At 44.1% G+C, this 26,632-nt stretch overlaps 1 protein-coding gene across 1 annotated transcript in view; it reads right to left on the bottom strand.

Annotated features, from left to right (window-relative positions):
• Positions 1–11,737: 11,737 nt before the first annotated feature.
• hivep2a (HIVEP zinc finger 2a) overlaps positions 11,738–26,632 on the bottom strand; it is a gene marked incomplete at both ends in the record, with an annotated part of 59,774 nt that continues 44,879 nt past the window's right edge. Inside the window, 7 exons of the mRNA XM_079525632.1 lie at positions 11,738–11,938; positions 12,029–12,436; positions 13,793–13,924; positions 18,205–18,340; positions 19,630–19,836; positions 20,513–20,653; positions 25,108–25,334. Coding sequence (XP_079381758.1) covers positions 11,738–11,938; positions 12,029–12,436; positions 13,793–13,924; positions 18,205–18,340; positions 19,630–19,836; positions 20,513–20,653; positions 25,108–25,334 — 1,452 coding nt within the window. The remainder of the gene's footprint in view (positions 11,939–12,028; positions 12,437–13,792; positions 13,925–18,204; positions 18,341–19,629; positions 19,837–20,512; positions 20,654–25,107; positions 25,335–26,632) is intronic.

Raw genomic sequence — 26,632 nt, forward strand, 5'->3', positions numbered from 1 at the left:
TCCAGGCCGGTGAGTTATTCCCACATTTTGGGGTTGGATTCGGCAGCCATGCAGTGATCAAAGACTTGCATCTCTTTAACTAAGCTGGCAGTGTCATAAATGTAAAACAGTATACAGTAGGCTAACATTGCCTGGGTTGTATGTACAGTATGTGCCACAACTTTACAAACTTCATATCCTTTGTACTGGCAATCTGATAGACACTAACATCTGTGTTAGACATCTAATCTTTACACACACACACACACACACACACGCACACATGCACGCACGCGCATGCACACGCACACACGCGCGCAGCACGCACGCACGCATGCACGCGCGCACACACAACCCTCACAAAAAAAGTCCCAGGGGACATTTCCATAACGCTCTCATCTGCGTATGTGAACCTTTAGAAAGCCGGCGAGCACAAAAAAAAAAGAAAAAACCCCGGCAACCAAAACAACGATGAAAGCTGATTGGATGAAACGCTAATCAGGACGAAAATAGCTCTCTTGATCACCGACTATCAAAGGCCGCAGTGGGGGGGACAGACAGACAGACAGACGGACGGACGGGACAGACAGCAAGGCAACAAGCCAACGTTGACACCAACCCAAATGTGTCAAGAAAGGAAAAAAAAAAAAAAAGCGGAGCCGAGGAAGAAAATTATATATACGTATAAGGAGAGAAAGAGGAAAAAAAAGAGCAGATATTCCATCTTCCTACATGGGACGTGACTGTGGTGACAGGACCGGCATTCAAATTACAGTTTAGGCAGAGGGTGCAGGGCGAGGGAGCGCACGAGAGAGAGCATGATTGACAGAACAAGCACCGCAAAAGGGTATTACTTGCGAGTATTACGACTCCAGTCAAACTACTGGCGGCTTGTTCTGAAATTCTTTTGCGTTTGGTCTATTTTAGCCCACACTTGGTTGTCAAGATTGGGCGGACGACGTTGTAACACGCAAATACAGTGGGGTACTGTATAAGAGAAAAGCCACCACAGTGCCTACAAGTCTTTAACAGACATTTGTTTTTTGTTTTTATGTACGGTTAAGGTATATTCAGTGATTTCACTTAATTCAAATATCACTTATTCTTTCTTCGTTTTTGGATAACCCTCCCTACTATAAAGTGTGCTGACCATATAAGGAGTTCCTCCCTGTCCCCAGTGAGCCCCTGGGGTCAAAAAACCCTAGTTTCGGTTTGGGCTTTGGGTGGCAAAGCCTTCATCCAATCAGGATGAGAGGGGCCTTCCTCCATTCATGATCGAGTGGGGCGGGCCTTGGTGCACGTGCTGTTGGTTTGTTGTACTTCCCCCACTGTAGAGCGTGTGCATGTGCACATCTTGTTACCGGGGCGGACCGGGTTTTTTTTCCAAATCACCCAAATCACTGAATGCTCCTTTAATGTATCCTTTTGTAACTCAGAAAGTCTTCAAACGTACGGAACCAAGTGGACCCCATACGGGTCCATTTGGTTTCATTTGTAGACTGCCTGAGTAACAGTAACAGCCTATAGTTTCTTTCCGTTTATCACGTCAGTCTGATGCATGTCTGACTGTTCCATTAAAGGACCACTTCACCACTTTTCAACATCTCTTCATTGGTCCTCAAATGTTCATGATAAAACACCACCATTTCTTCCTACTCAGTCTGTGTCTCATAGGAGGGCTTTGGGCAGTTCGGACACCCGTCCACCAGTGACATCATCATTAGGCAGATTTTTTTTTAAACAAGATTTGTTTTAAAATATATTTAGATTTTTATTATCGTGAGAACGATGGCTTCAACTTTTGCATTGCAATTTTACAGGAAAAGAAAGCCTGCCGTTTCTATTAGCTTGGATTCACCATCGATGATGTCACTGGTGGACGGGTTTCTGAACTGCCCACAGCCTTCCTATGAGACACAGACTGAGTAGGAAAAAATGGTGGTATTTTATCATGAACATTAGTTAGGACCAATTATAGGAAGAGAAGTTGAAAAGTGGTGAAGTGGTCCTTTAAGGTTTGCTTTTAGGTTACTGGTGTCTTTGTTTATTGAGAGTCTCTCTCTGATCCATGAACCGAATGCCTTGTACTGAATAAGCCACACGAGGAGATATTCAAAATCCAGCTGGACGATTTGAACATCCCATATGGGTTCGTTTGGCGAGCATGGAATCCCCTAAAGATAAAGCTAAAGCTAACCTCAGCAAAACTATAACTAAACCTAACCCTAACCTCAGTAAAACTATACCTAAACCTAACCCTAACCACAGTAAAACTATACCTAAACCTAACCTTAACCCTAACACTTAACCCTAACCCTCAGACCATCATTGCTGGCCTGACTTTGACACTAATGGGTTTGACACCAATGCGTGTAGGTAAACATACGTAATCCCCTCAAAGGTAATCACACTTTAAGCATTTGACTTGTAGCAGTAACCTCACAGGTGACTAGATTAAGCCAGACTAAATCTAAATATAAGATTTAGAAACTTTTAGTAATTGTAGTAAGACTAAAACATAATGGCCCAGACTTCTTCTTCAACAAAGATGGCATCAAACATTCTTTGTTCTGTAGTTATTATACTATACAATTGTACGGTACAAAACACTGAAGTCCTTAAACCAGAAACCTAACCTCAGTGAAACTATAATATGAGGGCTTCACCATTTTACTCAATCCGGCTGAAGATTACATGCTCGTGTTCAATTGGGGGCGTTTAAATTGGGAGCCTATACCCAGGTAGCCTCGGAAACCCAGACGTTTTTATTTCCAGGGAGAAAAAAAAAAGTCTGGGGGCGAGTCCACTTCAATTTGGTATACAGTAGCGCAAACGTTGCTCACTCTCTGCTGATTTCTGATCGCCTGCACCTTTGTTAAATTGACGCACACACACACACACACACACACACACACACACACACACAGACACACGCCTCTCTCTCTCTCTCTCTCTTTCTCTCTGTCGCTCTAATTAATTAGTCTCATGTCGTACAGCTGTGTTTAGATTCTCCCGGCGGATCCTGCCTATGCCATAGAAAGCATAGGTGGGTTCCAGTCTACTACCCATGTTCCCTCAGTACTGCAGGCAGACACTACTGCATACTGCTTTTACCAAGCTGTGACTGGTCACGGTCAGTGACTGACGATTGGCTGTGACTGGAATCCCCACCCACAGGAATATAGTCGAAGCAGAGACACTAATACTTCGTATACAGCATTGACACAGAATTAAGGGAACACAGGGCTGAGGGAACTTATAGGCACGGTGGTCCCAAAGAGGAGGCATGCGTTAGCCTCTTTTGGCTGCGGACCCCCGTCTGAATAGTTTGTGCCAGGTTTAAAAATGAATAAATAGCAGATGCGGCAGCGGTGGCCGAACGGTTTGCGGAGCGGTCTTGATACCGGAAGGTCGCTAGTTCGTAACCCCGGACCGGCACGTTAAAATTACCACCACTGAAGTGCCCTTGAGCAAGGCATTGAACCACTACCATGAAATGTTCTATGAGCAGGGCCTGGCTGTAAACAAGTATCTGATGCTTAGTCCAGTTACCCTGGGTAAATATAGTCACTTTGCTTTGCTTTTACATGTAGCAGGTTACACAAGGATATAGCGATATAAGGATAAGAATAAGGTTGGTACTGTATATAGAGTGATGAATTTAATGGACCGCTTTTAAACCAGAAATAAACCAGATTCGGATGCGGGGAGCTCACTGTGTGAGTGAGTGAAAACCTGCAATGAAATGAGAAATGGAAACAGAGATTGCAGGTTAATTTAAAGATTATTATTGAACCTTTCCAAAACAACAAAAATCACACCCGTGTGAACTGAGTGGTGCACCTCAGTGTGGGGGTCCCCGGAACTTCCAGACCCCACAGGAACGCGCCCAGGGTGCCAGCCCGGTTCCGGCGAGCCGCCCCGCGTCCGAAACGAAATGAGAAATGACAGAGTTACTGTGTGGGGGAATTAGCAGACACCCCTCTCTCTCTCTCTCTCTCTCTCTCTCTCTTTCTCATTAGCAGGCAACAGTGCAACAGTGCCACTTTTGCCCCTACTGGAACTCTAAACATAGGGACGGACATAGGGACAGGTATTCGCCTTCAATACATTTATGTGGCTTAAAATCAATACATTTCAAGTTATAAAGGAAAAACCTCATTTCTGGACGGACATCTTGGATTTTTGGGGCCGCCATCTTGGAATTTTGCGTGGCCAGCGGTATTTTTGAAAAGAGTGGTATGAAAAGAGTATATGTACCAAATGTCATGCTTGTATCACCATTTGAACGATTCTTGCTATAACGTGCACTTATCTGCTCCACTATATGTGGACATAGGGACATTGCTGTTCCTTGGAGTGATATTGGGAACTAATCTGGATATTGGCGCAGCGCAAATTCACACCCTGATGGGCGTTGCAGGCATCCAATTTTCAAAACTTGCCGCTAGGGGCGCTGCCAATGTTCTGTTTGATCATTTACAATGTAGTGAAATCCAAGATGGATGCCAGATTCCAAGACAGATTGGATCAAAACACCTTTTCTTTTATTGAAAACAACACACCGTAAACGTTCAAACGCAGAACGTAGGCCAAGCTGAGAAGTACTTGGGCAGCAACTTAAGCACCTTAGATTTTGCATATGTACATGTTAAGGGCGATTATAGGTCCGCGAGCAAAACATTGAAAGCCCATGAGTCTTAGGCCGGCTTTAGATTGCAGTCACTTCAAGTCAGATCCGATTCAAATCATTCACACTACCGTTTGCAAGTGACCAGATCTGATCTGTGCATTCAGGCTGATTTTAACAACTCAACGCAAAGCCGCCCTGCATCGACATATCTGCTTTGGTTACCGAGGTAACCAACAACAATCTAACAAAAAAAGTTAGGAGCGCACACAGTAGGGAGGTGCTGACCACGGGAGACCAACTTTAAAATAGAAAGGAGAGGTCGCACAGCTCGTAGTCCCCAAAAATATTTTTTATTATACAATACATTGAGAAACAAGTAGCCTACTGCCGTAGCAGACAACACGCAGCACTCCAGGTTACAAAGGGTTACAAAGGTTGTTCATGGCTCGAGATCAGTTGAGGTGAAGAAAATGTCAGCACTCATTGTATGTCCTTTGCATGATTTTATTTACCTCTGACGAGAGTCATATACAATACATTAAAAAGTATTTTTGGCATCGGGACTACGAGCTCTCCTTTCTATTTTAACCAACAACTATCTGACATTGCAGATAGGACCGCGTGTAGCCGTTCTCCTCACATATCCTCATAAACGGCCTTGTTTCTGTACATTTTGAGAAGTTTAGAATATTGTACGGATCGAGTAACGGCATCCTCCAGTAATGTCTCCTCCCCAAGTGACATGACAGGATCGAGGAGCGCATTGTCTTTCACATCCTACCCGGTTTGCATTTAACCGCACCCCCCCTTCGGAATTCCAATAACGTCTTCATATCGCGTCAAATAAGAACTGTGTTCCAAAAATAAACAAATGATCACAGCGGTTTGACTCAAATGGATATAAAGAATCAACTGACTGAGAGAAAACTCTAATGTTACTGCCGCCGAATTATTAACATTTTCGCTAGAAAGAGACTGTATCAAATATGAGTGACTGACTGTTGTAACGATACAGAGACACCTCCCCGATCGTTTTGACAGTTTATTTATTTTTGGACCACAATGCTTATATGAGACGATTTAACCCTGGACCAAGGGATGAGCGAGTGACGTCAGGACTTTGGTACAGATTTCACCGTCTGTCCGCTCTGCTGTAGTGCTGACATAATGAAGTGACATTATTCCTATAAAACAAACGTGTGTTGCAATATTGTTTTCCTCTCCTTTCTGTCCTCTCGCTTGTTTTCTTTTGCTCTCGTTTGGTTGTTTTTCTCTCTCTCGTTTGTTTACTTAAATAAAAATACTCGCGCTCTGTAATGACGTCACGTTAGTAGCCCCCGGTCGCGCTGCGGGTGAAGTTTGGACAGCTTGATATGTGACTCAGGTCACTTCATGTGGTCGTTGCATTCAGACTGAGACAGATCTCCTCAGATCGGATTTAAATCGGATTTGAAACCACCTCTGGATGTGAAGTCACATTTGAAAAAATCGGATTCCATGTGATCGGATTCCATTTAGACTTATTTAAGAAAATCGGATTTCTATCTTGAAGTGACACAGATCGTATTCAGGCTACATTCAGGCTAGATTTGGCTGCCAGTGTAAATCAGGCCTTAGACTCTCGTAGAGAGATGATGTCAGAATCGAAAAAATACCTCTACGAGAATCTAAATCTTAGGCTATAGCTATAACCCATGCACCAGACTTTACACTCAGTTATGGTAGCCACTGGATTCAAATTCATATTCTTTTGTCATGCAGCTAGAAGCAATAAACAGCTGGTGTGTCCTATGGTTGGAACTGAGCACTTGGAGTACCTAAAAAGCAGATCCAATTCATCGCCAAACCATAAATATATATATATAGCTCATTTTATATTCAATAAATATATATTCCATCCATTCATGAGTTGTCCCTGACTGACTGAAATCTAGTCAGGAGAGGTCATACAAGACGAACACATTAAAAATGGATGAAATTATCAAGGCAATAAATTGACCAAAAAGAGAAATATTATTATACCCATATTTATTTGAAAACAACAATCATTTTTTTCCACTTCTACTGCGATTCTTTGATTGAAACTGGGGTCATACATGATATTTGTAGTAATTCCACAGAACACCATCACAAAGTTACCATTTTTTTTCATATAATGCATGTTAACCTTTTCTTTTTAGTCTTTTTTTCATTTTTAAAAGTTGTTTCTATACAATGACTTTGTGCTTTGATACCTTTTGAAGAGAGAAATACAGAATTATTTTTCTTAAAGACATGATCATCATCATCATTATCATCGTGATAAGCAGAATATAAGAGGGAGAGAGTTTTATCAGATAGAAAACAAACAAAGAAGTCCCAAAGAGGAGATATTGGATAAAACTCTGCCTGGTCGAATAATAACACACCAATACAGAATACAGAAACACACACAGAGCATTCTCTGATTGGCTAAAAGCCCCCCAAAAGCTGTCCAATCGAAAAGAGTTGTGTCACTGAACATTACGCAACATGTGGTATCCTGTACTCTTCCCAAGTGTTACAATGACAAAATAATACAAATACACCCCCCCCTTCCCCCAGCTTGTAAAAAGCAGCAAAGGCTAAATATTGCTTAGCTACAAAACGGGAGTTCCAGAGTGCAGGACCACAGAAAAGTGTCAGAAAACGACGAACCCTCAGTGACTATTGCCCTTAATAGATTGGCGGCTCGGGGTTATTTTTTTTTTCCAAAAAAAAAAAAAAAAAAAGCAGATCTACAAGCTCGTAGCACGGCACTCGGCATCGAGCTATGATCTTGTAGATCTGCTATTTTTCAATAGCTAAAGGAGGCAGGGATCTGTATACTTCCTCCATCCATCCCCACAAAACGGCTCCTCGGTCATCACTCAAAACTACTGTAGGTCTGTGCTCAAAATGCCTCAGACAAATGCTGCAAAACTGAGAGAGAGAGAGAGAGAGAGAGAGAGAGAGAGAGAGAGAGACGGGACAGTCCTGTAGCCAAGTTTGTGGATCGTTTAAGGTGCATTTATTTGGTTTGTGTGTGCATTCCAACTGCAAGCCATTAGAAAAAGAAAAAAAGAAAAAAAGATTTGACGGACTGATTGCTTACGGCCATAATGTGCTCAGTGCCTCAAAACGTGTCCATATGTGCAGCTATAGTGTGGGGGCAATGTGTACGGTATGGTATGTCTGTCCGCAAGCGCGTTCATTTATTTAGTTATTTTTATTTCCCCCCCCCCCGACGAGTGCATGCTCGTGCACGATAGCCATTAGGTATTTACATTGACTGGAATGTTCCCCCCTGCTATAACAACCGACAAAGTTTATTCATTTATTACCCATATTGTCCCGAAAATAAGACCACTCTGATTATAAGGCGACCCCAAATTTTTCAAGACTCATTTGCGGAAAAAGAACATTGAATGTCAACTATAGTCTAGTCCCCGATTATAATACGACAACCCCCCCCCCCCCTCCCTTTTTTTTAAGGATATTTCCATTGGAAAATAAAAATGTCGTCTTATATTCAGGCCAATAGGGTATTTTTTATTTTTTGGAGTAATACTTCAAGCAGTGCAACTCAGAAAGAAAGTAGAGATACAAATGGTAACCATTGTGTAAGTCCCAGTGTTAACCCATTCTGGACGGGAACCCCTCTTGGTGTTTTAACTAAGCATTATGTTATACTTTAGCTATTGAAAAATAGCAGATCTACAAGCTCGTAGGTAGAGCTTGTAGGTCTGCTATTTTTGAAAAATCGTAAAAATGCGGCACAAATCTTTGAATATATATTCTTTCAGGGCGAACGTTTTTTTTACTTCTACTAGTAGTCATGTTGTAGATGTGATTATTATTATGACAAAACACAGTTACCACTCCAGCCCTATATGCATTTCGACCATTTGAAAACGGCCGATCTACAAGCTCACAGTGTGTCGCGACGTGACACATTGTGAGCTTGTAGATCGGCCATTTTCAAAAGAGTTTTAGACATTTGAAAACTTGAAATGGGACATTCTGCACAATGAGTACTTTTACTTTTGGGTACTTTAAGTACATTTTGATACCAATACTTTTGTGCTTTTACTCAAGTACATTTTGAATCCCGGGCTTTTATACTTGTAGTTCTATATTGCAGTATTGATACTTTGATTTTAGTACTTTTTCCACCACTGTGAACTATGATATAACCCATTTTGGGCGGGAACCCCTTTTGGTGTTTTAAACATTATGTTATAATTTAGCTATTGAAAAATAGCAGATCTACAAGCTCATAGCGCGCCACCGAGTGGCGCGTTACGAGCTTGTAGGTCTGCTATTTTTGAAAAATCGTGAAAATATTTATTTCAGAAAACTGGAGGATTTAGAAGATTTTTTTTAAATTTTGAGGTCAGGCCTAAATGTGATAATATTGTCGTGTCGGGGCAGAAACCTCTTATGGTATATCTTCATAATGTAACGTGAACACTTAAAAACCCCATTATGTTTGACCGGAGTCCCTCAGGGCTCTAAGCTAGTGTATTTCCAGTTTTCCGTTATCGTGGGGTGAATTTCCCGACAGCAGCGACGCATCCTCTATCAACATGACCTGTTTCAGTCAGCTGAGAGCAGTGGTGGACAGTGACTATGCACATTGCATTAAGTACTGACGTCGAAATTAAAAAAAAGGTCTTCTGAAAGAATATATATTCAAAGATTTGTGCCGCATTTAAAAAAAGATAGCAGACGAACAAGCTACGAGCTTGTACGTCTGAGCTTGTACGTCTACTCAACTACACTTAGAAAACTTTAGTTACTCGTTACTTTGTAGATTTGGACTTTTATTACAAAACATATATGAAACACTTCAGCCCCATATACATGTCGGGCCTTTTGAAAATAACCGATGTGCGATTGTAGATATGCCATTTCCAAAAATGTTTTTATACAGTTGAAAACTTGTGAAATTGGACAGTCTGCAAGTCTGCAAGCATAATGACTATTTCTGTACATTAAGTACAAGTTGATGCCAATACTTGGGTACTTTTGCTCAAGTAAATTCTGAATTCCGGACTTTTACTTGTAATGGACTATTTTCAACATTGTGGTATTGGTACTTTTACTTAAGTAAAATAAATGAGTACTTTTTTTCCACCACTGGCATTGTCGTCTTGACACCGATTCGATCCGCGGCGCATGGTCAAGAAGACACGTCTCGATGAGACTACGAATCCACACAAAGGGGAACCTCAACAATGGCTAGCAAATGTAACTTTAATTGTCATAACAACAATACTTAAAAAGTATGTCACCACTACTGGAGCAAGCCAAGGTCTGCGGCGGAAAAACAAAACAAAAAAAACAACAATGCAACGTCCATGTCCATTCACATAATGCTGAGATAAAAGTCTTGATTGTAAAAAAAAAAAAAAAAAAACTAAACAGAAATAAAAACAAAAGCCAAACAAAGTGAAAACCACGATAGAAACAGGCAAATGCAAAGAGCTGCAGAGAATGTACAAGCAATCTACCATCCCATTACGTGAATGTCTTTCTTAATGTTTAAGTGCAGATAGATAGATAGATAGATAGATAGATAGATAGATAGATAGATAGATAGATAGATAGATAGATAGATAGATAGATAGATAGATAGATAGATAGATAGATAGATAGACAGATTCTATAGTATATGTATTAATATGCTGGGTAAATATTCTAGTAAAATTCTAATTCTATTTTGTATATACCTCCAAGTAAAGTGCGCTCACTTAGACATACATATATATATATATATATATATATATATATATATATATATATATATATATATATATATATATATATCTTAATAGGTCTAACAAATAAAGCCATTTATTTTACAGTGCACGTCCTCGCCCTAATTCAAAAGCGATAGCAAAAAAAACCCCAAAACAAAACATGCTTTACATAGAAAAAGGCATCCACGACATTTAAGAAAAAATGCACAATTATGAAACATGGTAACAATAATAAATAGTTTTTTTTTATATTTATATATATATATATATATAGAACCGCTGCTGTACACAAAAAAAGCCATTTAATTTCACTCATATAAAAATATGTCTTAGTGCAACCTTACATCGTCATAATAATAAATTTTGATAACTTCACATCGCTCGTCAAGACTCAAAAGTGTCCAAAAAGTTGGGGGGTGGGGGGTGGGGGGGGGGGGGGGGAGGTGGTCGAGGGGTGGGGGTGGGGGAGTTGCATTTTTATTACAAAGCTGATACGCAAAACGTGATAACGTCCTATTTACATGTTTAAACAACCTTCCTGCTTCGTATGCTTGCTTATTAGAATATAAGCAAAAGAAAGAGAGAGAGAGAGAGAGAGAGAGAGAGAGAGAGAGAGAGAGAGAGAAAGTAAATTAAAAGGCACACACATTAATATTCATATTATATCGTCATGTCCATTGAAAACGTACCGCACCCAATTACAAAAAAATGTCTGTGTCGCGATTTTGGTCAGGCTCGTAATAATATGCGCGTAAGAAACCATTAAGCGTCAACGTCGGACAGAACCGTTCGAATGCAGAGATATCCTCTCTTCTTTTAACAAAGTCTTTTCATCGTAAAGTTTCCTCACAGAAGGCAGCCCCCCCCCCCCCCCCCCCCCTCTCAGTGGTAGAAGAAATAAAACAAGGCATGCCGTAGTAGACACACGTCCAAACTACCGTTGAGTTGAACCTGGTGGGGGGGGGGGGGCTGAGACATGTTCTTTTCTGAAGGTTGTGTTTCTATACGGTAGATCTTTTCTCCCATTGTGTGTGTATGTGCACGCGCGCGTGTTCGTGCGCGCGTGCATGCGTATCAACACGCACTGTACGTTTGTGACGTGTTACATAAAAAAAAAAAAAAGAAAAGGGTCACTCCTTCTCCTCTCTCGGTTTGCACTTCATTCGTTTTCCTCCCTTTTATCCGAAAGAAGAAGAAGAAGAGAAAAATAGAAAAGAAACTTCCACCAGATTTCACCTGATGTCGGTTGAAGTTTCTTTTTGTCCAGGGACCCCATTCACCTGATGTTGCCTTACGTATAGTCTAGGTCCAGGGTTACACGTCTGTTCTTTAGCCCCTCGTTGTGCTTTGCGAGGAGAGGGTGTTAGCTGGCCGCCGCGCCGCCCGGCCTCTCGCCCGTCGTCCGTCGGGGGCCGGGACTGGAGCACGGTGGGGAGGGCGGATTAGGGTGGGGAGACCTAAAGTGCTGCTGCTGCTGCTGGACCCCCACCACCCCCGGGCCGCCGGGGCCCTGGGGAGGGGAGGAGGAGGAGGAGGAGGGGGTGGAGGACGGATCGGACGAGCGCTGGGACTCGAAGGCCGACGAGGGAGAGGAGGAGGAGGAGGGTGCTGCCGCCGCCGCCGCTGACGAGACCCCCCCTCCCCCCCTCTCGGCGGCGGCGGCGGGGTCGATGATGCGGAGGGAGGCGATGGCGTCCGTGCACGTCCGGATGCTCTCCTCCTCACCCCGCCGCAGCACGCCGCCCCCCGCCGCCGCGCGCTCCTGGGAGGAGGAGTCCCTCCTCCTCCTCGGCCTGTCTCCTCCCCTCTCATTGGAGGCGGCGGCGACGATGATGATGGCGTCGTTGGCGTTGGACTCCTCGGAGGTGCTCTCCTGCAGTGCCAGACAAGGCGACGGCCGTTGATGGTGATGATGATGCGACAAGGGGGCGTGGCCAGAGGCACTGTGGGGGGCGTGTCCTGGCGGCACGCCGCCGTGGGCGTGTCCGGAGGTGACCGACGCGGGGACGGAGTGTACCATCTGAATGCCTCCGATGGGGATCATGGGGAACGGCGAGCGCACCTGCAGCGGGACGAGACCACGTTTTGTTATTTCAGACGCAGTTTAGTTTTATTTTTGTCGGCTTCTTCCGCTTTCTTTCGACGGCGACAGAGAGAGAGAGAGAGAGAGAGAGAGAGAGAGAGAGAGAGAGAGAGAGAGAGAGACTCTGCGCCCATGTGGTATGCACCCCTAACAACCTGTTTTTATTTAGTCATATAGGGATGTCCCGAAACATTTTTTTAGACACCATTTATTTCATTCTGATTCTGATTTTGTGCCCATATGGTAGATCCGGCCCTGCCAAAACCCTAAGGTCAGTCGTAAGCCCAACACACACCGTCTGTGAACGCCGCGCGTCAAAACAGCCGCCTCCGTTATTTTCAATGAACCTATCCCACACCGGCTGGCGTCAGACGCGCGCTGGCATGCGTTCACGCCTCGCCTTATGACGCTCCGATACGCCGCTGTTCTATTTTCCAGGCGTTGCCGCACGGCCTTCCATCCGGGAATCCGTGGGTGTGGCCGGCCAGCCGTGCGGCAGCGCGCCGCGTCCTGTGGGTGTTGCTGTGCGGCTATGACGCGCGGCAATACTGTGCCGCGTCGCTGCGCACCCGCTTCACAGACGGTGTGTATTGGGCTTTAACCGGCCATGAATGTCGCCTCGGTCTTAAACTGTATACTTGGTTGGCACAAAAACTGCAGTGCCGTGAGCAGGATTCCAACTCGGGAGGTATGGATTGAAAGTCTATTGACTAACGAGCCCATGCTACGAGCCAGCTGCCAGAATGGTTTTCACGGCTCAGATAGTCGATCATGACAACGCCCTCCCCATATTTCTGACAGAAGCCGCTGAGGGCCGATTTCACCCTTCTGCACCCCTGGAGTTCATGGGAGTGCAGTGGGAGGAGGTGGCTGAACGGCAGAGCGCAGGCACGTGCAGAGAGTGTTAGAGGGGCAGGGGCTGAAATCCCATAAGAGGGCACTTTTGGTCCAAAATAGCGAAAATAGCAGATCTACAAATCTCACAAGGCGTCGCGCTGCGACACGTTGAGAGCTTGTAGATCAGCTATTTCCGGGGCGCAACCCTGCACTCTTTATCTACTGGAGATGCGGTGTATACGACATGGATTTCAAAACAAATTAGTTCAATACAAAATGCTGCGTTCAAGTTCAGGAGACAATTCTCCTGAAGGCTGCCTTCCGGCATGGCATGGAAAGGAGAGGGAGGACATTTGCATTTCTTTCACCATGTAGTAAATGCTGCATTCGTGGTCTGGCGAGGGCAGTTGTTTTACAGACGGGTAAAAAGGGGAAGGGGCTCAAGCCCCCCCTTTGACGTCTATGTGTGCACGTTCCCTGGCAGAACGTACTACTCACCTGGAGTTGGGAGTGCAGTGGGAGGTGGCTGAACAGCACGGGGCGAGGAGGAGGGCTGGACAGGTTCGCGCGGCCGCTGCCCTCATGGTGGCCTAGTGGCGGCGACGGGGAGCCTGGCGCTCTCTGCTGTTCCTGCATGCACACAACAAGAGAGAGGAGGAGGAGGAGGAGGAGGGGCCTCTGTCAGAAGAGAGACGCCCACCAACACTGCTGGAAGACACTTTAAAAAAGGCGGAAGAGCGCTATCTTGAGTTTTCTCAACTTTTCTGAGTTTTCAGAAAACTGTTAGAATCGGCGTCAGGGTCTAAATGGGTTAAAGGGGCATTCCACTCATTTTCAACATTTTACTATGTCATTAATGTACCTTAGAGCTGTTGTGTGGAAATAATAAAAACGTTCCCCCATTCTGTGTTTCCTAGAACTAGAGGTCTGAAAAGAATCATTAACATGGTGAAACACATCTTGATGATGTCATCAAGATGTGTTTCACCATGTTAAAGGTATATTCAGTGATTTGACTTAATTCAAATATCACTTGTTTTTTTCTTTTTTTTCTGGATAATCCTCCCTACTATAGAGTGTGCTGACCATATAAGGAGTTCCTCCCTGTCCCCAATGAGCCCCTGGGGTCAAAAAACCCTAGTTTCAGTTTTGGTGGCGGGTGGCAAAGCCTTCATCCAATCAGGATGAGAGGGGCCTTCCTCCAATCATGATCGAGTGGGGGCGGGCCTTGGTGCACATGCTGTTGGCCTGTTGCACTTCCCCCCACTGTAGAGCGTGCATGTGCACATTTTGTTACCGGGGCGGACTGGGTGGTTTTCCAAATCACCCAAATCACTGAATGCTCCTTTAATGATTGTTTTCATAATTACAGTTCTAGGAAACACAAAATGGGGGGACTTTTTTATTATTTCCACACAACAGCTCTAAGGTATATTAATGACATAGTAAAATGTTGAAAATGGGTGGTTTTCTCCTTTAAGTATAAGTAGTTCAGCACACAATTAGGCTCTTGTTGTAAGGCCCCCTGCTTGTAGATTGGTCATCCAATCCGGGGATTTCTTTTTTTTCCCTTTATATAGGCCAGGGTATCTGCACATTTCTAAAGTGACAATTTAACGACTTTTAAGACCTTTTTAATACCTCTAAAATAAAATGAATAAATGAAAATAAGAGTAATTTGATGCAGTCATCATTACTGCATCAAATTATTCTAATTTGCATTTATTTATTTTATTTTATTTTGAGTAATGGACTGCATCAAACGCACTCAACAAACTATACAACTGGTCAACATTGGCCAATATTGTCAAATGCCGTAATATAAGCAAGAGGCAAGATTTGTGAAAATAGCTGATCTTCAAGCTGTGGTGCAAATCTTTGAATATATATTCTTTCAGAGCGAACGTTTTTAACTCAAATCTTTGCTTCTGGTGTGTGTGTGTGTGTGGGGGAGGGGGGTCCCTGGAACAACACATTTTCAGATGGGGGGTCGGCGGCCAAACAGAACATTCTGGGGGTCCTTGACATGAAAAGAGTTGAGCACCACTGACATATAGAAACGTAGGTTTTCAAACTGTTAGGATTTAGAAGACTTTTCTTTCTTTTTTTGGAATAAGCCTCAGGTCTAAATGGATTAAAATGAACAGTTGAACACAGAGGATATAGTATTGCATGCGTTCAGCGCAGCTGCAGGGTCTCTGGTGATTTCTCCACTTATTGGCCACTAACGAGCTAAGGATAAAGAGGGGAGAAATAAGAGAGGAACAAAGACGTTTTAACGGGTTTTCGGGAAAGTTGAGAGAAACAACGATATAATCATAATAACACCAAACTAGACCAGCCTTTTTCTAAGGAAGTCCAGAAAAGAAAAGTATGAAGAAAACAGTCAATTATTAACGCACGCACTTACGCACACACACACACACACACACACACACACACACACACACACACACACACACACACACACACACACACACACACACACACACACACACACACACACACACACACACACACACACACACACACACACACACACACACACACTCTCTCTTTTCCTAGTTTATTAAAGCGCCAGCGCCAACTGGGGCTCTTAAGAAGAAAAACAGCCGCGTTATTAACCGCCCGACCACGGGCCAAGCTCCCGTTACCACCTCTGTCTAACCACATGAACGCACGCACGCACGCACGCACGCACGCACGCACGCACGCACGCACGCACACACACACGTTTTCCTTTTCTCTTTCTTCTCGCTTTCGTTTTCCCCTCTCTCACCATCCCCGCCTTTTTCAGAACGCATCCCTCTGCTCGCAGGAAAATAGCAGATGGACATTAAGCTCACAACGCGATATTTTCAGCCAAAGCTTTTCCCAACAAAAGCAGGAAACAGAAATCACACTAGTATAGACCCCTGTGGGACTCCATCCACTCAACTGTACCAGGGTTGGTCCCAGACAGTACACACGCTCCATCCAAATGTCCCAACTATTATTCGGAAAGGTAGGCGATGTCAGAACTTTTTCTTTTTTCTTCCACACTCCCTATATCTGCCAACCTGGGGCTGAGAAACGGACTGACCTCATGCTTCCTTCAGTGCATGAGGAGTCCAAGCCACTTCTTTTCACCCTTACAGTGGGGGGGGTTCCCCAGTTGGACGTAGCGCGTGGAAGGAACACGTTACTCCAACCAGTTCCTTTACCCCTCCATCAGGCTAGCCAGGGGGAGGGCAGTTTTAGAGACCAGGATGTAAGAACTTCTGATGGGTGGTCATAAGAACCTTTTCTAGAACACCGCGTGCTTCCTCCAGATCATGACCTGTCCTGACTCTCTCCGAATGATAGTTGGGGCCGGTCTCGACGGGCCTAAAAATCACACTTGCTCGGGCCGGGATTGCTTCAGGCCAGAGAGAGAGAGAGAATTTAAGATGGAGAGGGTTCACGAGAGGGCATAATTCTTCACAGCAGTGGTTCTGTAGGTATTTTGGCTGCAGACACCCATCTGAATATTCTGTGGCGGCGGTGGCTCAGGGGTAGAGTTTCCGGATGGTAACCGCAAGGTCGCCAGTTCGAACCCGGGCTCCCCCAGAGTTAGTGTCGAAGTGTCCTTGAGCAAGACACGGAACCCCTAATTGCTCCTGATGTGCTGGTTGGTACCTTGCATGGTTTCCGCCACCATCGGTGTATGAATGTGTGTGTGAATGGGTGAATGTAATGCACAATCTATGTAAAGCGCCTTGGATAAAGGCGCTATATAAATGCACCATTTACCATTTGTGCCAGGTCCCAAGAAAGGATCTTTGTTCCCCAAGAAATTCGAGAAAAAAACCATACTGAACCATATAATAGGCATATAGGGTAGCCTATAAACGATTTGTATGTTTTTTTTTTTTTTTTTAAAGTTGATTATCTTTGCCCGTGGAGCTTTCAGAAGGATCCCCTTCCATGACCATCATCATCATCCATCACCGTTCTATCATCTCAGACATGTTTGACATCTGAAACATTTTCTAAATATGAATGCTATATGAATGCTAGTAGCATTCATAATAGTAGCACATGCTAGTAGCACAAGTAAAATCAGACACAAGTAGCATGTGCTACTAGCTAGTACATGCTAGTAGCATGTGCTACTAGCATGTACTAGCTAGTAGCACATGCTACTAGCATGTACTAGCTAGTAGCACATGCTACTTGTGTCTGATTTTACTTCAGTCATGCTAGTGTTAAGTGCATCTTGTTGGGGACCCCCTCAATCCCCCCCCTCCTCAAGGACCCCACGTTGAGAGCCAAATAGGGTCCACACCATCAAGCTCGAGCGTGAGTGAGGGCTCGTCACCAGTGTTGTTTTTGGCAGCAAATTTAAATTAAGTTTTAATCATAGTCTGTGGAATGAAACTTCATTTAGTTTTAGTCACATTTTAGTCACCCGGAATGCTTTAGTGCTAGTCTAGTTTTAGTCGACTAAATATCATAAGATTTTAGTCGACTAAATCTACAGTTGATTTGAGTCGACTAAAATGTGTTACAGTTTTGGCGGTGCCTTGGTGCCGTCGTAATGGCTGATTTTACACTTGCTGAAAATAGCCGATCTACAAGCTCACAACACGTCGCGACACGTTGTGAGCTTGTAGATCGGCTATTTTCAGCATGCAACCAAGAGTAAAATGACTTATACTGGATCTCTTGTCCACTAGTCCCTTCCTAACATTTTAGTATAGTTTTTATTTCTTGACGAAATTGTCAGTATCATTTAGTCTTAGTTTTGGTCATCATAGCTTAGTTTTCATTTAGTTTCCATTTAGTTTTCCTCAGTGAAAAAAGGTAGTCGACGAACATTTTTATAGTCGACGAAATCAACAACTTGGCTCGTCGTCAGACGGGTCATTTCATTTTCCACGACTTCTTACCGTCTCCATGTCGGTGCTGGCTCTGCGCTGCAGCTCTCCCCCATGGCTCAGGACGGTACTGCAGGGTCCCTGCGTCTGGTAGGCCTGCCTCACGCTCCACACGCCACCGCCGCCCAGGGCCACCGTCGCCTGGTGGCTGCCAAAAGGAAGGAACCATTATTACTTTAGCTATTTTTGAAAAATCGTGAAAATGTGGCATGAATCTTTGAATATATATTCTTTTACAGCGAATGTGTTAACTCAAATCCCTGGAACAACATATTTTCAGATGGGGGGTCGGAGGCCAATCACATATCATTTTTGGGGTCCTTGACATGAAATATTGAGCACCACTGATACAGAAACATGAGGTATTTCAGAAAACTCTCAGGATTTAGAAGACATTTTTTAAATTTCGACGTCAGGCCTAAATGGGTTAAGCAGACGCTTAACCCAGTGTCCTGCCCGGCCCGGCCCGGCCCGGCCCTAAAGCGTCGGGTCGGGCGTGGTCGGGTTCGGGCAGACTCCTTTTGGTACTTTAAGTACATTTTGATGCCAACACCTTTGTACTTTTACTCAAGTACATTCCAGTGAATTCCAGACTTTTTACTTGTAACAAAGTAGTTCTACATTGCAGTATTGATCCTTTTACTGCAGTAAAAAACAATACTAGTACGAGTATTTTTATTTCCCACTGACTGACTATGACAGTAACGTTCCTTGTCGTGGCTCAGCGGTCCAGGCACCTTGGCTGGTAATCCAGTCTGGCAGTGTGTGCCGCGGGTTCGACTCCCGATCCCGACGGCCTTTACTGCATGTCACCCTCCCCCCCCCCCCCTTCCCATCTCTCTCCCCATTTCCTGTCAGCCTACAGTCTATCCCTCTATAAAATATATAAAATAAAGGTAAATGCCACAACAAAAATGTAAAGGGATTGAGACATAAAACTTTTTTTTTGTACTTGTTCTTAATTGTTTTAGGTGTTCTGAGCTCAATTGCACCCAAAAAAACAACTTTTAACAAAGTTAAAAAGAGACAGAAAATGGGATTTGCCAGCAGATCACTGTTTTCTCTGTTTTGCCTGTTTTCATTGCAGCTCAGAAGACTTCCAAACCCCCAGAGAAAATTCCGGACCACAGAAAATCCACTGAATGTTCAAAGTTCAGGTTCTTTGGATGTAATTGAGGACATAAAACCTAAAAGAAAAATTAATGTCATGAAACATTTAACCCATTTTGGGCGGGAACCCTTTTTTGTGTTATCCTTTAGCTATTGAAAAATAGCAGATCTACAAGCTCATAGCGCGCCACCGAGTGGCGCGCTACGAGCTTGTAGGTCTGCTATTTTTTGAAAATTCAAAGAACGACTGACATAGAAACATAGCTTTTTTTAGAATCTGATCTCAGGTCAAAATGGGTTAAGACAGTAACGTTTCCTTGACCTTACCTTTGGTGCTGCTGGTGCTGCTGCTGCTGGTGGTGGTGGTGGTGGTGAACCCCACCTCGGCGGGGCGACAGCGCTCGCAGCACGCCCCTGTGGCGGCCGCGCGGCGACAGCTCCCGCTTGTAGTCCCTCCCCGTCCCGCCGGGAGAGGCCGGGCGAGGGGACAGCGCGGCCAGGAGACCCCGCGAAGACGACGAGCCCAGCTCCCTCCTGCATGGGCGGGCGGACATCAAGCAGCCCAAGGTCAGAATAGTTTTTTCATTATAGTTTAGTTCAGTTAGTTGTAGACTGGCTGCATCTGGGATCTCTCAGGCAGAAACTATGAACCCGGAAGCAGCGGGACAAAAGTCTGATATCTCCATAATAATTTCGAGTTGTAGTCTTGTTAGGTTGTGTTTACATTGCGCTGTGGCACAGCTTCAATATGTCATAAGTCCTCGTGTTGACCCCGCCTCTAGCGGCCCCATACAGCCGCATATCGCTCCGGCCAGAATTGGTCCATCGTCTCTGCCCGAGAGATACCAGACTCACCCTTAGCTGGCAGAATGCAAATGTTGTCCTACCAGGCTAGCTCCCGGCAGGATCCGCCGGGAGAAACAAGACACAGCTGCGCGACATGAGACTAATTAATTAGAGAGAGAGAGAGAGAGAGAGAGAGAGAGAGAGAGGAGTGTATGTGTGTGTGTGTGTGTGTGTGTGTGTGTGTGTGTGTGTGTGTGTGTGTGTGTGTGTGTGTGTGTGTGTGTGTGTGTGTACATGTGTGCGTCAATTTAACCAAATCGTCGAAGACATTTTTGGAATCTGATCTCAAAGGTCAAAATGGGTTAACAAAAATGTTTTTTTATTTGTTTTAGTTTTAGTATATTCTTTAGAAAACTATAATAACCTTGGGGAAAGGTCCCGCCGGTGGAAGCCGCCTCCTCCTCCTCCTCCCACCAATCCCAGGTCTCTCTTGGGCGAGATGTGGCGCAGGGGAGAGAGCTCCCGCCGCGGCGAGAGCCGGCGCCCGCCGCGGGGCGACAGGTCCCTGTGGAATTGCCAACATTTTAGGATATTTAACAGTAGGCTCTCTATTAGTTGCGCGTGGCGAGACTGTCGCCTCTCGCAATTTTCAAACGTTTCCGGTCATCGAGTCTGGAGCAACGGAAGCTCTGTCATGAGTAAAATAGAAAGCGGAAGTGGAGCCTCGATCCTCCCCCACTTCCGTTTCGTCTTCACAGCCACGCAAATCTATCCTAATATAAATAGAAATCGTCTAAGCATATAATAGCTTAATTGCCTCTTAGCAGAAATGGAAATAAAAATAAATAAATGTAAAGATATTTTTAAATAAATATATTTCCGTGAACGGAAATGGCAGATTCCTTACTCAAATTGTAGTTCCAGACTCCATATAGCGTTCGGAGATTGTGGAATAGTTGTGTCTGGCCACGTGAGACTAGCTATATGCACACATAAGAATCCTCCTTCACAGGTGTTAACGATGATACTAATTAAGGCTCTGTTTCATTTAGTGTACACGTGGTTCTGAATTGTTTTCATTTCACTTCAAGGACACCCATAACCAGTGGCGTTTCCAGGAATTACATTCTGGGCAGGCAAGATGTGTTAATTGTCGTCCCCCCGCGCACATCAGTAGCACTAAAGGTTTTCAAAGAGATATACCTGCCAGACAGTAGGATATACAAAGGCTGAAAGGCACGCATTTGCATTTGAACGGGTGATTGAGGGTCGCGCTCTATACGCTCAGCGGCCAGTCCACTGTCCACTAATAGTTCTCAGGTCTTGTTTTTGTCCTCAGTGTATGGATTTTGGCCAGGTATGAGCTTGTAGATCTGCTATGTTTCAATAGCTAAAGTATAACATAACGCTTAAAACACCAAAAGGGGTTCCCGCCCAAAATGGGTTAAAAAAAACAATAATAATAAATGGAAAAGAAAAAAACTCTAAAGGCAATAATGACAGTATAATGCAGCGTGGAAATAGAATAGCAGGTAAACAATGAATCTGTCTCTATACAATGCTATGGTGTTTTGTACACTGCTGAAAGGCCTGTATACGTGTTTGTGCAGGGGAACAAATTCAATACAAAAGCTGAATGATAAAAGAATCAAGATAGTCACATAACATTCTGTAGCCTACATTATTGAAAGGGGAAGTACAACAGACCAACAGCACGTGCACCAATGCCCGCCCCACTCGATCATGATTGGAGGAAGGCCCCTCTCATCCTGATTGGATGAAGGCTTTGCCACCCAAAGCCCAAACCGAAACTAGGGTTTTTTGACCCCAGGGGCTCACTGGGGACAGGGAGGAACTCCTTATATGGTCAGCACACTTTATAGTAGGGAGGATTATCTAAAAAATAAGAAAAAATAAGTGATATTTGAATTAAGTGAAATCACTGAATATACCTTTAAACAATGGGATAATGACATAGCTGGGTCCCAATTCGTTAAAATTGTGCACTTGGTGACAAGTTTTGAATTTGTGGCATGGTGTTAAGTATGGGCGTAAGGTTTTAAAAAACCATCGCAAACGAGTTGGGCTCGCCCCCCCTAGTGGTCCGTTTGCAATGAATCTAATATTAAATGAGTCAGTGAGTATATGGTTACAAATCAAAATAATTGATAAGAGATTTTCCAATGGATTCTATTAGTATTGGGTATGACATATTGGGTATTGGTATATTGGGTAATAACAAATGTGGGGGAAAATAACTTCTGGAAAGGCATCGTTTTCAAGATGGCGTCCACGATGGCTGCGGTGAACTTAATAATTAAAATGCCTATAAACTGGGATTTAATACATACAAAATCATAACAATTATGCACTTGGTGACACGTTTTAAATATTTGGCATGATGGGCATAATGTTTTCAAAAACCATCGCAAACAAGTTGGGCTCGCCCCCTAGTGGTCTGTTTGCAATGAATCCAATGCTGGCCTATTATAACATTGCAAACTGACCACTAGGGGAGCGAGCCCAACTCGTTTGCGATGGTGATTTTTTAAAACCTTATGCCCATACCTAACACCATGCCAAAAAATCAAAAACTCCATCGTGGACGCCATCTTGAAAATGATGCCTTCCCAGAAGTTATTTTCCCCCAATTTATTTCAGTATGTCATTTAGCATACCCAATACTCTGTTTCATTTAGTGTACACATGGTTTTTCATTTCATTTCAAGGACACCCATGATACAAATGGACCGATAAGGGTCCATTTGGTTCCATTTGTACACTCTCATGGCTTTATTTTTGCCAGTGCCTTACACCTTATCCCTAAACCTTTTCACCGTTGGTTGATTCTTCATATAATACAAATAAATGGACAGTATAATGCAGTGTGGAAATAGAAATAGCAGGTAAACAATGAATCTGTCTCTATACAATATGCTATGCTGTTGTGTACACTGCTGAAAGGCCTGTATACGTGTTTGTGGGGGGGGGGGGGGGGAATTCAATACAAAAGCTGAATAATAAAAAGAACAATATTCTATCGACATAACATTCTGTACATTATTGAAACTCTAGGTCACCAGGTGCTCAATGAACCTAGCATCTGAAGTGTAAAACAACAGCATGCTATCGGAATCCCATTCTGTACATTTAAACAATGAGATAATAACATCTGTCTAAACAATATGCTATCTAAATGACATTCTGAAAGGAGAATTATTCCCGGACCAGCGCTTTTTACCATAAACTGCTCTTATTATAGCCAACAAACCACTGGGAAAGGGCAAAAAATGAAACAAACAAAAATAAAACATTCAGAGGGGACCGCAGCGCAGTGCGTGCGTGCTTGGGTCTTAGGCCTCACTCACACTGTTGCAACATGCATACAACATTTGTCTTGTGTCTTGTCCGTGTTTAATGGCCGCCCCAATGCATTTCCAATGGAAGTCACATGGTTTGACAAAACATTTTTGTTTGATGGCTGTGTTCTGCCCCCCCTCCCCCGCATCAAACAAAAATGTTTTGTCAAACCATGTGACTTCCATTGGAAATGCATTGGGGCGGCCATTAAACACAGACAAGACACAAGACAAATGTTGTATGCATGTTGCAACAGTGTGAGTGAGGCGGCGGCCTAAGGACTCAATTACACCTATACATCTAGCATACAACAATGTTGCATGGTAGATGTAAGCAACCATGTGACTTCCATTGGAAATGCATTGGGGGGCGGCCATGACACTTACATCTTGCATGCAACATTGTTGTATAGGTGTGAGTGAGGCCTTAGGCCTGACTCACACCTTTACATCTAGCATACAACAATGTTGCATGGTAGATGTAAACAAAGGGTAAGTGTCATGGCCGCCCCAATGCATTTCCAATGGAAGTCACATGGTTTGACACAACATTTTTGTTGTACGGCTTTCGGCTGTGTTTCGACTGCCCCCCTCCCCCTCATACAACAAAAATGTTGTGTCAAACCATGTGACTCCCATTGGAAATGAATTGCGAGCTTGCATCAGTAAACAAGTCTCATGCATCAGCTATACATCAATCTGTTGTGCACGTGTGAGCCAGGCCTCTCTCGCCTTGTTTACGGAAGCCCCGTTGGGACAAAACACGTCTGCACGTGTTTGGTCATTATGAAAAAAACATTATAATAATCACACCCGTGTGAACTTGAGCGGTGCAACTATATACTTTGATTGTGATGGTTAATGTACTGTACTCTACTCTGTACTAGGGCATTCACTTCTAGTCATTTTTACTAGTTGTTTAACTACCTATTATGTAAAAAAAACAAAAAAAAAACGGTGTACATTGGTGACTATAACTATAATCTACCTGATCTTGAGGCCTATAAAATCAGGGATTTTTTTCTTATTTTTTTCTTTTACTTATCAACTAGTCAACTAGTACCAACAAGGTCGACTAGTTGAATAGTCGACTAGTTGCTTAATTCCCCACTCTGTACTGTACTGTACTGTACTGTACTGTACTGTACTGTACTGTACTGTACTGTACTGTACTGTACTGTACTGTACTGCAGGGGTTCTCAATGTTTTTGGCTGGGGACCCCCGGAAATGCATTGGCCATGTCTCGCTACCCCCTCCCTGCCCCCCTCCCCACCACCAATACAAACTGACTGCAAAAATAACTTAATAATAGAGAAAATATATCATAAATGAATACTGAAACCAGATATGATAATTAAGGAAAGTTTATGCATGCACCACGTAGCCTACTATGTTATTTTTTAAATAATTTGGGGACCCCCCAAAATAATTTGGCGACCCCCGAGGGGTCGCGACCCACGGGTTGAGAACCCCTGCTGTACTGTACTGTACAGTTTTACTGTTAGTTATACTTTTATTGTTATGGCATAAGAAGGTAAGAAAACTGAGGTAAACGAGAAAGTGAGTCTCGAGTCTGTGGTTCAAGGAGAACCAGATCTGAAGAAGCAAAAAAGGAAAAAAAAGGACGAAGAGTGCCCAAATAAGGTCATAACACAGTACCTGTGTGGCGACAGGTAGCGGCACGCGCCAGGCGACGAGGCCCCGGACAGCGGGGAGGGGCAGGAGGCGGGGTCCAGGCAGGAGGCGGGGTCCAGGCCTGGCGAGGAGGAGGAGAGGCGGGACGACGGCGAGAGGGAGGAGGAGGAGGAGGACGGCTCCGGGGACGGGACGCCGCCGCCCAGGTCCTCGTCCTCGTCCATGAGGACGCTGCCGCTCACTGGCACCCCCTGGTGGCGGGGTGGCGGAGACAGAGAGAGAGAGAGAGAGGGAGACAGAGAGAGAGGTAGTAAAGAGAGGGAGAGAGAGGTAGTAAAGAGAGAGGGAGACAGAGAGAGAGGTAGTAAAGAGAGGGAGAGAGAGGTAGTAAAGAGAGAGGAAGACAGAGAGAGAGGTAGTAAAGAGAGGTAGAGAGAGAGAGAGAGAGAGAGAGAGAGAGAGAGAGGTAGTAAAGAGAGGTAGAGAGAGAGAGAGAGAGAGAGAGGTAGTAAAGAGAGGTAGAGAGAGAGAGAGAGAGAGAGAGAGAGAGAGGTAGTAGAGAGGTAGAGAGAGAGAGAGAGAGAGAGGTAGTAGAGAGGTAGAGAGAGAGAGAGAGAGAGAGAGAGAGGAAGAGAGAGAGGGAGACGGAGAGAGAGAGGTAGTAAAGAGAGGGAGAGAGAGGGAGACAGAGAGAGAGGTAGTAAAGAGAGAGAGAGAGAGGAAGAGAGAGAGGGAGACGGAGAGAGAGAGGTAGTAAAGAGAGGGAGAGAGAGGGAGACAGAGAGAGAGGTAGTAAAGAGAGAGAGAGAGGTAGTAAAGAGAGGGAGAGAGAGAGAATAAGAAATTAATGTGAGCGAGGGCATTTAGTCCATGGGCTCAGACCAGGATTTTTACTAGAGGGACATTCAAGGTGGCAAATGCTATCATGTTTTTTTTTTAAAGGTCTATATCCCTAGATAATATTTCAACATGATAGCAGTTCCCACACTTTTTCATGTCAAGGACGACCCACATTGACACTAATTATCCCGCGGACCACCCATTTGAAAAGATATACCATGGGGTCCCCCATAAGAGAAGATTTCCACGGCTCTGCTAGTGATTCTCAAGGACCCCTAGTTTGACATTGCATTAGCCATTTAATGGCATTTCTATCTCTGGGATATCCCCCAATTTATATTGTGAAATCAATGTTAATTTAACTCTGAGAGTGTACAAATGGAACCAAATGGACCCGTTGGTTCCAATGGTCCATTTGTACACTCTCTGAGTTACAGACCCATAAGGGTCCATTTTGGTTCCAAACTATCATTTAGCATGGGGACCCCCTGGAACTCCCTCAAGGACCCCTGGGGGGTCCCCGGACGCCACTTTTGGAACCACTGTAGTACAGTACGCACAGCAATTTTTATTTAGTTTTAGTCTTTTCAATACATTTTTTTGTTAGATTTCATCTGAAATGTATTTTGACAGGCCTTGATGGCAGATTTTACACTTGGTTATACTTGCTGAAAATAGCAGGTCTACGAGTGTAGATCAGCTGTATTCA

The sequence above is a fragment of the Electrona antarctica genome, assembly GCF_951216825.1.
Source record: "Electrona antarctica genome assembly, chromosome: 17".
Taxonomy (NCBI): Eukaryota; Metazoa; Chordata; class Actinopteri; order Myctophiformes; family Myctophidae; genus Electrona; species Electrona antarctica.